At 40.6% G+C, this 11,265-nt stretch overlaps 1 protein-coding gene across 1 annotated transcript in view; it reads left to right on the top strand.

Moving 5' to 3' along the window:
• The window catches only part of LOC104404853 (protein FAM189A2-like), a gene marked incomplete at both ends in the record, with an annotated part of 21,091 nt that extends 10,328 nt beyond the window's left edge, over positions 1-10,763 (top strand). The window contains 6 exons of the mRNA XM_010013384.1: positions 622-750; positions 1,491-1,595; positions 1,715-1,833; positions 6,114-6,243; positions 6,845-6,920; positions 10,611-10,763. Of these exons, the coding sequence (XP_010011686.1) occupies positions 622-750; positions 1,491-1,595; positions 1,715-1,833; positions 6,114-6,243; positions 6,845-6,920; positions 10,611-10,763 (712 nt within the window). The remainder of the gene's footprint in view (positions 1-621; positions 751-1,490; positions 1,596-1,714; positions 1,834-6,113; positions 6,244-6,844; positions 6,921-10,610) is intronic.
• Between the last annotated feature and the right edge of the window lie 502 nt (positions 10,764-11,265).

Here is an 11,265-nt window from a genome sequence, read left to right as displayed (position 1 = left end):
GCATTCCTGAAATCATGAATTATTCTGTACAGTGGTTTATGCAGGTGTAAGACCTCTGACACTATAATTCTCCAGAGTTTGACAGTTTTGACAGTGGACCTAGTTATATCTAGATACAGAAACATTAAATTTCTGCTTGAAAACTAAGATGACAATATTAATTTGAAAGTTACGAATAATAGTGATGTACGCATAGAACTATTAATGATTTGCCTGGGTTGAAATTATAGTGGTAGGTTTCATTCCATCTGCGGAGATGCAAAATACACTTGTGAATCACTCCCTATACAGTGGTTTAGATGTCAGTCAAAGAAAGAATTTTGAAACTGCTATGTGTTTGAAGGAGCATGGATACTAAAATTGCTTAGTAAGCAGTGCAGCTTGATTGAGTTGTATTTATATGTCTTGAGCTTGTCAGTAATGCTTCTTTTCAAATAAGAAGTGTGCATAATATAGCTTTATTATGTGTGAATTATGACATATGGAAGTTTTACAAGCTTGTATTCCCAGTCTGCTTTGCAGTCAGAGGTATAGTTAAACACATGGGTGCTATATCGTACAGGTAAAAATGTTGTATAAATCAGATTATAAATTAAAAAGTGGAGTTTTGTGTTTTCGAAGGTGGATATGGATGAAAACAAGGTTTGTTTCTGCTGTGAAGAATTTCATCTCACTGAATGCACAGAAGAAGAAGCTGTGCTGAAGCTATACTACCTGAAGTCATGCAGTGCTTCTCACCTTCTTCTCAAGGTACCCAACAGACACTGTTTAACATGACTGCTGTGATAATATCTACACTTGTGTGACAGTGCAGTGCTGAGGTGACTGCAGTGTTTACTGTGAAAAATTCTGTTTTTTTTTCTGGTCTTCCACACTGGTCAGAAGCTCTTTAGCCTGCAACAGGTTCTTTTCCTCATCTCTGGGTTTTGACCAGTGCATTGCTAATCCAATAAGCAATTCTTGTCCTCTCTGTGTTTTATGCAACCAAAACTACAGCTGAATTCAGACAAGATTGCATGAGTAAATATGGTGTAAATTTGATGCCTTCACTGGTCTTTTGACCATCTCAGCCTTTCTTGGCTTACACACTGTTAAAAAACAACTTCCAAACAACACCATCTTAAAAATAAAAGCGCTTTGACGTTTCGTTAGTGGTGATTATCTCACAACTGAATTTCCCACAGAAAGGTTAAGAGGAAGGCTGTCATTCTTGGATTAATAGATGGACTATAAATCACATCTGAGTGACATTAAACCCTTCTGGATGTCTCTGTTGAGATACACAATAGGACAAAACAAGCTTTTGCAAATTACTCCAGTCTTGGAAATTACCTGTTCTGAAGACTTCATCACAGATGTTCCTAAGAAGTAATTGTCATTAATTACCTTTGTGTTTTCTCAGCTTGTTTTTGTTTTGGCTTATTATAATTAGTACTTTTACAAATATCTTGATTTAATCTTTTAATATCCATAATCTTCATGTTCTTCAGAAATTTCTCTTTGCTCTTTGTGCCCTGAATGCTATCACCACTACAGTTTGCTTAGTAGTGGCTACCCTGCGTTACTTACAGAATTTTGCAGCAAGATCCTGCACAGTAAGTATGGACAAGGTGTTGTCTGCTATAAACAGCAGTGCTAACAGCATTACTAAATTACACAGTTCAGCAATTTTTTGTGTCTTGGAAGGTTTTTAACAGAAGTTTCATTTGATTAGGATGAATCTCAGGTTGAAGACCAAGATCATGATTTGGATCCTGATGATTTTGTCCCACCTGTGCCACCTCCCTCCTATTTTTCAACTTTTAATTCTTATACTCCACGAGTGACTTGCAGGTAAACCTCTCTTCCTTTCTTTTAGTGTCTTTGGAAACATTGCATGATCTTATTTCTTTTCTTTTTCTTTATTTTTTTAAAGACCATTTTCTCTGTTACTCACTGGAAAAGGTTGGTGACTTTGTGGACAGGGGGAATTAAAAACCTTTTAAGAGGCAGTATAAATACAGTGTTGTTGAAGGGCATAATTTTGTGGTTTTCACTTTAGATTCTGTAGGAACTGTTCCTGGGTAAGAGAAATACCATGATTTGACACGGTTGAAAACTTTCATGATGCTGTCAGGGCAGAGATAGAAAGCCATGAGCAATCTTTTGGCAACTCTCGTGTGAGAGACCCCTGAATGGCAGCCTGACCCCCACAGATCTTCCTGCCACAGTGATTCTCCTTCTCACTCTTTGCAATTAGGGCTGACTGAAGGGTATGTTTTGATGGTACTGCCAGGGCGAGTAATCACTACCCTTATCTCGGTTCTCAGCTTTGAGCTGTCAGGCAGGGTTTGCACCTGGTGTTATTGCAGGGCTCCTCCACAGTGGCAGCTGTGGAATGGAGGAGGAGTGAGAGTGCATGAGGAGGATGAGTTCACATATTGTAAAGGCTAGTCACAAATCATGGTGATCTCTACTTGTCTGCTACATCCCTCCTCCCCTTTTTTTAATTCAGTTCATTACTGAAGATAATAAGTATTTGGAGGAGGTTAAAATAACAGCTGTATGAATTTTCTTGTAAGAAAACATGCAGAAAATCTTTATGTTGCAGAAGCATGCCTTCTTCAGTATAGTTAGTCTGATCAAAAATTAAAATGTAAATTTGGTGGGGGTGATGACTTTTGGGTTTTGTTATTGTTCATTCTACAGGTGGGTTTACACTCTTCCCAGTAACTTACAGGTTAGCTTTGTTTATTAGTTTATGATTCAGGTGAGGTTGCATTATTCTGTTGTGAACACACAGTGTTTATACATAGAATGTCATGACACTCAAGCAGACTATATCGCTGTACTCTTCTTTAAAAATCCTGCTTTTTGCAGTGTGCAGGACTGTTTAGTTTGTTTCACTGTTTCATCAGGAGTGGTATGCATGACTTTGAAGAGTCTGTGGCGCTTGTAGAGGTAATTGCGGATCCTGGAATTACCTAGAAAATGTAACATTTCACAGGAATCATCTAAATCATGTAAAACACCAAAGACTGGGGTTGATTTCCAGGCATTACTGAAAACCTACAATGTGAGTCTTGGTTGAAGCTGGTTATGAGAACAGAATGGTGTGTGTGTAATGATCCCTTGGAAGATTAGATATTTATTGAAATATGTTTGTCACAGTTCCCCTGCTCTAAAATGGGGCCGTCATTCTTTGTCTGGCACGTCATTCTAGATGGTTATCTCCTTCCCAGCAGCACCATTTCTCTTTGTCTATTTTCAGCACAGTAAGGGCTGCTGAACAGTATTTAAGGCTTCTGTGGTCTAATATTGGATAGCTACCTTGCTTGTGACTGCGCTAAAACTAGTTGGTAATAAGGAGTGAGTGATGGTGACTTCTTTCTGAAGTCAGGCTACCTGTTTCAAGGTGCTCAGGGTAGTTACGCAGCAGCGCAGAAGTGAAAGCAACAGACAAGACTTGCTCTCGGCAGATGAGGAAATATGAATCACCCCAGTCTGGATCCAGCAGCGTGGATGGGATTGGACCTGGCCTTCCCTCAGTCAGCCTCCTCATCTTGCACTTCCCCCTCCCCTCCCAGACTCTACCCTGAGCACTGTGCTTCGCTCATGACCTCACTTTTAGTGCTGAGGTCCCATGGACCCCACATCCAAAACCTTTGTGGGAAAGAAGGGTGAAAGGAACTGCATCCAGGGTGGTGAACCACCATCTGCAAGCTGCACCAGGGGTGACTCCAAACCAGATGCATCCCTTTGAGAAAGGGAACACTGCAGTGACCAAAACATGTGCCAAGGACATATTTGGAACAGGTAGCAGTTGTCCACCCTTTAAATCAGAGATCCAGAGGTGCTGTGAACAAAGCAAATTAATTGGTGTGTTCATTTTTTTGTGGGAAAACTTCTGTATTTGTTTTATTTAGTGATAGGCAAAACAAACCAGCTTTACAAATGTCTGGTCAGCTTCTGCCTCTATCTTGTTAATTCGTAAATAAGGAAGTAGCAATGAAGTTATTTATCAGGACTGGCACAACATTAAGAGTTACTGTTGACTTCCCATGTGAAGAATAAAATACAAAATGTTGTAAGGCATGTGAGTTTAAGGGAAGAGGTGATCCATGCTGGGGAGCAAACCAATCACCTGGGGTCTAGAAATCTACTCCAGTCCACAGTGAAGTCCTGTTTGGGACTAGAGGTGTTTGCTAAAATGCAAATCTGTTTATCCAAGTTGTGTATTCTCAAATTCAGTATGTGTCTCAAATTGGACCCATATGCTGCTGACAGTTGTTTCTTAACCACTGAATATATTTCTGCTATTGCAACACTAAAGACTTTGGGAGGACAAAACCCTGATGCTATTGTTCAGCTGAGGCATGAGAGCACAAGGTGTGCAAGAGGTCACCAAGGATGTGCCTTCCCCCTCCAGTGTCTTGCTTACCAGCAGTGGTACAGAGCCTCCGTGTGGTCTGGAGCAGTCTCTGGGCAGTAGACTGTTCCCTACATTTCTGTATCATCACTTCAAAAAGCTGCAGGCTTTACACAAGAATTGACTTTCTTGCAAAAAAAGGGAGAGTGGAAATTAAGAACTAAAGAACAGACTGACAAATGTGCGCATCCTGGAAATTACTTTTATGTTACAAGACTTAAGGGAATGCTTTTCTAGTTGCATGTTCTATAATAAGTTTTAAGATGATATAATTCTTAGATGCAAGATTAATTTTCAAGGTGTGACTGAGCCGGGTAGGCCAGATCAGACATGTTTAAAAACAAAACTAGATTTTAAGAAGTATATGATATTTGTGGCCTACATGGAATGTAAGCTCAGCATGAATGTATTAGAAAAATGTGAAGACGTAGTGCCAACAGAGCATCAATCTCCATTGTACTCCAAAATTATTCTGAAGCTTTAAGGGACAGATGAAATAGACTGAAATTAAAAACTATTGTAGCGTGTTGTATTCCCCACCCATTTTTAAGATTAAAAAAGCAATCATTACTTATGAAAATATTTTCTTTCTTTTCCTCAAATTTCTCCATGCATTACTCTCATCATTTTGCCAGGACTCTTTACAAAAGTGCTCCCAGTTCTTTCTTGAAAGCTTTATCCATTTTTTTCTGTAAGCAGCCTTACATAGGCATTTCCGTTCACTTTGCCCTTTTCCCTCAGCTTACAAGAAACTCATTTTCATAGTCATCTCTTTTACCTCCAGCCAGTGTCCTGAGAAGTCCTAAACTCTGGGAGGAAGGACTTGCTCTTGTGTAACATTTCTTTGTAGAGAGATTGCATCCACTAGTGATAGGTGCAAGTCTGACACAGGTCCAGAGGGCAAAATGGGGACTTCTCTGTCTTGCTTGAGGTTCCTTCTCAGTACCAAATCACCAATTTAAAAAAGAATAAAAAGCAGAGAAGAATTGAGATGCTTTGGGTCACAGACTTCTCTGAAGATTGTGTGAGGAAGGTTCCCTTGGCAGCTCTGCTGTCAACCACCACACTTTGTTCCAGTGTTAATGGTGTAAGGTAAAATCATGCTATCAAAATTGGCATTTGCCAAAGAGTTTCTCCAGGCACTGTTCTGATTTCTTCATTCTCAGAGGTACCTCCTAAGAGCAAGATGTTAAAGCAAAAGGTCTTCAGGATTTCTGCTGCATTTAAGGTTTTGTAGAGCTCTTTGAAAAATAAGAAATAAAGTTAACCATGAGGTACATTTAGCTCACACAAGCCTTTGTGAATTGATTAACTATAATGTTCTTAGTTGACCATCATCACAAAAAGAGCCTTTAGTTTGAGTTTGCCTTTTTCTACACAGCTGTATCTGAACATAAAACATGAGATTAGAAGTCTCTTGAATTTCAGGTATAATTAAGAATTCAGTAGCTCACGAAAATTAGAGCAGGTTGTTGCATTTTGAATAACCACCTGTATTTGAATCTCTTGAAACAAAACTGAGTCTCTGTGAAGTAAAACTGTAATGGGTTCCTGGATGCAGTACTGCCCAAAGATGTTTGAAGCTCTTATGAACACATTGGAAAGATCCCAAAATCTGAGCTGGCATAGGAAAGCCAGCGAAATTTGGTAGCAGGTGACTTTTTTTGGCCCTACTGATGGAGTCTCTTCGTGGTGTTTGTTGCAGGATGCTTGGCTCTGATGTGATTCCATTGCCCCATATTTATGGAGCACGAATCAAGGGCATTGAAGTGTTCTGTCCTCTGGAGCCACCTCCTCCTTATGAAGCTGTGTGGAGTGAGAACAGCTCTGAGCAGGTATGGCTCACAGGGGTTTGAAGTGTAGCTTCTGTTCTCACTACAGAGGTGAAGTTGCACTGAAGCATAGTAAATGTAAGTCAGGTATCTTTACATTTCAGAATAGCAGGAGGACACGTGTGGTTACAAATGTGGCTTTTAAATTTCACTGAAGATTTTAGTAAATCACTTTTAGAGTGCAGAAGTTCCCCAGCTGGAAAACTCTGTCCAAGCATGGGAAAAACAGCAGAATGTGCTGTTGAGCACATCCATTGCTGGTTATTCTAGAGGACCCTTGTGCTGCCTCCTTGCTTTACTTCCCCTCCCATGTGGGACTAGGTCAAGGTTTTGCCATGCTCACTGATCCCTTTTCACTGGTATTTTCAGAAGACAGGCACTTTTTCGCAGAAAATAGCAGGATAGAATTGGCTGACATGGATGATGAACACTAATTTTAGACACTCACTATTCTTGGTTTTGGAGTGGGATTAAACATGTATCACATAGTCACTGTGCAGTTAAGCAGAAGCCTTCACTGTCTAAGGCAAATGTTGCAGTTCTTAGGAAGTACCAGAAAAAAGATGGTGGCTTGTGGTTTTCGAACTTTTCTATTTTACTCCAGGAAAGTGCACTCCAAATACATGTCGTGGAAGTTATTGCTGATCTGGAGGAAGCGAGTGACAGGGAGGCCTCTCAAGGTAAAAACCGCCTTTTAGAATTTGTTCTAGGACAGTTCTACCCAACCCAGGTGACTTAACCTAGCAGCAGCATTACTATTTCTTTGAAAGACAGCTACAATATTGCAAGCCAGAGATACAGAATCATGATTGTTTTGGGCAGCAGGGCAGCAATTAATGTTTAAAATACATAAAAAGTTGTTTGTTTTTAAGATACAAGAAGAAAGATATATTTCCTTCTTAATAATCTACAAGATAGCTGTTGACTCATTAAGTCCATATGTTGTAAGAAATTATGTTCAGCTCCAGTGTTTCGGTTTCTTTTGGGTACATGATTGTGTCTATTGTCATTTTGTTGCTGATGAAAACAGGAAAAGGATAAAATAATGCTGGACTGTGTTGAGCTAAATGTGGGAATTACTCTACTATTCAGCTTGCACCAGAAGAATTAGTAAATAGTTCATGCATACTTATACAGGACATTAGCTAGACTATGTGTAGATACCATGTCCAGCTTTGCTCAGTATTGATTTAGAAATTGATGGAAATGGTTCCAAGTTGTTGTCAGCCTGATCTCTGTTGTGATGTATGTTTGCAGCTAAACATTATTGGCTCCCAGGTAAGTCACAGGCAGCTTTTTCAGTACAGCCCTAGTGAAAACCTGTTCATTATGAGGCAGAATGCATTTTGTGCAACAGATGGCTGTGTGCCTGCCTGTCTGCACAGTGTTCACAGCAAGAGAATATAGAGAGTAAACACAGTTGGGGTGGGCAGGGAATTCCCCAAATCTTTTATTTGGCTGTAGCTTCTCTTCTGCCAACCTACTTCTCAAGCTATAGGAAAACCTTGGTTTGAAGTTCATCAGTTGAAATTGTCTCTGCCAAGTGGTGGCAGAAAAAAAATTTACTAAATAGTATTTTAAACAAATAACAAGTCTTTCTAAGTTCCATTACAGTCTGTCGGTCTACCTGAGGCTTCTGAAAACAAGCACTTGAATGCTTCTGGTATCTCACCAGTTGTGATAACCAGGAAGAAATTCACAAGAGTTGTAGCAAAAAGTTTAATTCTCAAGGATCATTGACAAAACTGCTGTTGCTATCTCTGAGTACTTTGAGCACAAACTAAAATTGGATATGAAGGCTGCATGATGACTGCTTAAAGTTATGAGAGTAGAAAACAGGAAAAGAATACTGTTGAAAATGCAAGAAGTGAAGGAAAGGCGGGGGGGAAAAAACCTCAAACACCCAAAACAAACCCAAAACAAAAATGAAAACACGAAACAAACACCACCACCAAACTTCTGCTGAGGTATTGTTTGAGGTATTCTTGTATTTAAAAACTTCCTTTGCAAGTGAGCAGATCTGAGCACATGTGACAAGTTATACTCTCCTCTCCATCTCTTTCTTTCTCTATCTTTTTTTTCCCCTCCAAATTAAAAGGCCTGTACTTCGAATAAAGAATATTAACACTGCATCTTCTAGATGCCAAGGATTCCTATGAGCAATGAATTTAAGAAAAGGAAATATGCTGAGCAGTATCTTGTCCTTTATTTGTATTTGGGGAGGTGTACTGGGCCTTGCTGAGATGGAGGCATTTTCTTCATAGCAGCCCATATGGTGCTATTTTGGATTTGTGACCAAAATGGCGTTCATAACACACCAGTGTTTTAGCTGTTGCTAAGCAGTACTTGCGCAGCATCGAGGCTTGCTCCATCTCTTACTCTGCCCCCTCACCCCTGCAGTGTGCAGGCTGGCGCTGGACAAGACACTGCGAGGGGACACAGCTGGGACAGCAGAGCCGAACTGAGCAAAAGGATGACCCATGCCACTTAGCAGTTTTCCAGGTTACCATTGCTCAGGGACTCACTGGCCATCAGTCAGCTGGTGACCTGCTACTGCTTATGCACCACTTGTTTTTTCTTTGGTTTGTTTTGTTGTTGTTGGTTTGGTGTCTGCCCTCTAGACTCCCCCAGACTCTCTTTATCTCTACTCACGAGTTCTCCCACTTTTGCTCTTCCAATTCTCCTCCCATCCCACTGGAGGGGGAGTGAGTGAGCAGCTGTGTGAGGATGAGCCACCTACTGGGGTTAAACCACAGCAGGAGGGAAATTCAAAATGAGGGGATGTGTTGGAGTTGAGTCAGAGTAACTCCCTGGGCTGCCTCAGCTGATGTAGAGTAACAGTCTATAAATAAAAGCTGAACTTTCAGTTTATGCTGTTAGTCTGTCATGCCAGGGCATTTGTGTATGGTGCCATGATCCCCTTGACATCATCAGGACTGACTAAGTGTAGCTCCCAACGGAAGTTAAAACTATGCACTACTGACTGCCGGCAGAACTCGGGGAGTCCTGCCTGCCGGCTGCAGGAGGAGATGTAAGCTTCTCTGTGCCAGCTAAAATGCTTTTGCTGACTTCAAAAGCACTCCTGTAAAGCAAAATGGGACTTTCCCTGCTGACTGTAGTAGGAAGACACGCAATGTTCTACTGATAGCTTGTTATGATTGGCAGCTGCTCTGTATCACCACGTACTAGGTATGTGCATTTCCAGTACACATCAGCTTAAGCCAGTTATCTCTCTGATGTCTGAAACATTAATATTAATGAAGAATTATCAGAAGATCATGAAATTGATTCATTCGTCTGTTTAGTAGTTATGAAACTCCAACTTCTTCAGAGTACCAGCAGCACTGCACCTCAAAACTGACTGCTGGCACAGCTCCACTGGTGTTAGAATTTTATACTGATGCTGGATTCTTTAATCCTGACTGATTCTTGATTTGCCATACTTTGTTGCTGCATCCTACCTCCTGACTTTCCAGCTTGGTATCTGCTTTGTATAGGTTGTGTCACTGTTCTCTTTAAAGATTCTAGGTTGCATTTGAGTAGGAGATAAGGTGCTATGCTTAACAAATACATGTCATCCAAGCCTTAATTTTCTCAAATGCTCTGTAACATTTCCATTACAGTAGCAGCACAAACATTTGCCATGTTCTGAAGACTGTTTACATTAATTTTGTTTTTTGGTCTTGTGTGAGCAAGAACATTGTTTTCTGTAATATGCCAGGTGCTATCACATGGAGGTACAGAAACAGGCTTGGTGAGAAATGTGAATCTTCATCCTGTCCTATTTCACTAAAAGGCAGCTGTAGAAATTGCAGCACATAACTACACCCTAACGAAAAGGAGGAATGTTGATTAACTGGAAAGATGAAACAAATCACAAGAATTCAGGAAAATATTTTAATAAAGAGTCTCATGAAATAGGATTTTTAATTCCCTTGTAGGAATTGGTGACTGATCTCTGAGCTACGGTAACTGATCTCTGACTGTATGCTGCCATCTTGGTATGACAGCTGATCTGCGGGAGGATTCGGGATTCGATTTTCTCTCCAAGCAAGCTATAGCTCCCTTTCTCTCTGATCAGATAGTTTAAGATGAGGTTGATACTAGGCAAAGCTGTATTTTTTTGCTATTGAAGCTGCATAAGGCTGGACAGGGTTCTGCAAGGTTTAAGCAGGCTTTAGACCAGTGCTACTGGCAAGTGTGGGTACCTGTGCACATACATGCACCTTTAAACTTTTTGTGTCAAATCATTACAGATTTATGGAGGAGATACAAAAAAAAAAATCAGTAATAATTTCTAATAATGGCTTTTAGAGATCTGCTTTATTCTAAATTATTTTCTTTCATCTTTATGGTTCCCGGTTACTTAGGTGAAGAAATTCCTGAGTCTTCCAGCAGAGTGAGCCGTTCCCCTTCAAACGCAAGCATGGTGGCTGCAGACAGAGCCAGCAGCGGAAGAGCCTTCAATCCTTCGGTGAAACGGTCAAACAGTGACCCTTTGCTGTACCGCCGGTTGCTCCAAGGTAACTCGATTTTCTCTATCAGTGCTTATGTAATGAGCACTTAAAAAAACACTTGTCAGAAGGTTAGTACCTTGAACCTTGTACCTGCAGAAATCAGCTACTGTCTCCCAACAGAGTACCTACATTACAGCAAATGTCAAACATTCTCCAACAAACACGTTAGTCCCGTTGCTCTTCAGGCTTTCACATCTAGGAACAAGGCCTGTAGCAGGCATTGCTAGCTTGGGGAGGAGGGAGGCATGGTGGAAGATGAGGGGAAGGGAATAGGATTTCTCAGTGTATTCATACTCCGGCATATGAAAGCCTTCAAGGACAGTTTTCAGTGTAAGCAATTTAAAGCAAATTTTCTTGGGTGATTGGTACTAGTCTATAAATTTGCACACCTTTTCTTGTTCCTCACAGCATGAAAAATCCCCCAAAATCTCAACACAGAAAAACCACAGTAGAAAGCTGATGAAGTCTGTTGCAGCTACCTGTATGTCAGTCATCCAATTCAGTTGCT

The sequence above is a fragment of the Nestor notabilis genome, unplaced genomic scaffold (genome assembly GCF_000696875.1).
Source record: "Nestor notabilis isolate BGI_N333 unplaced genomic scaffold, ASM69687v1 scaffold13064, whole genome shotgun sequence".
Taxonomy (NCBI): domain Eukaryota; kingdom Metazoa; phylum Chordata; class Aves; order Psittaciformes; family Psittacidae; genus Nestor; species Nestor notabilis.
Note: the sequence above shows the minus strand (reverse complement) of the source record. Positions and strands in the feature narration are given on the sequence as shown.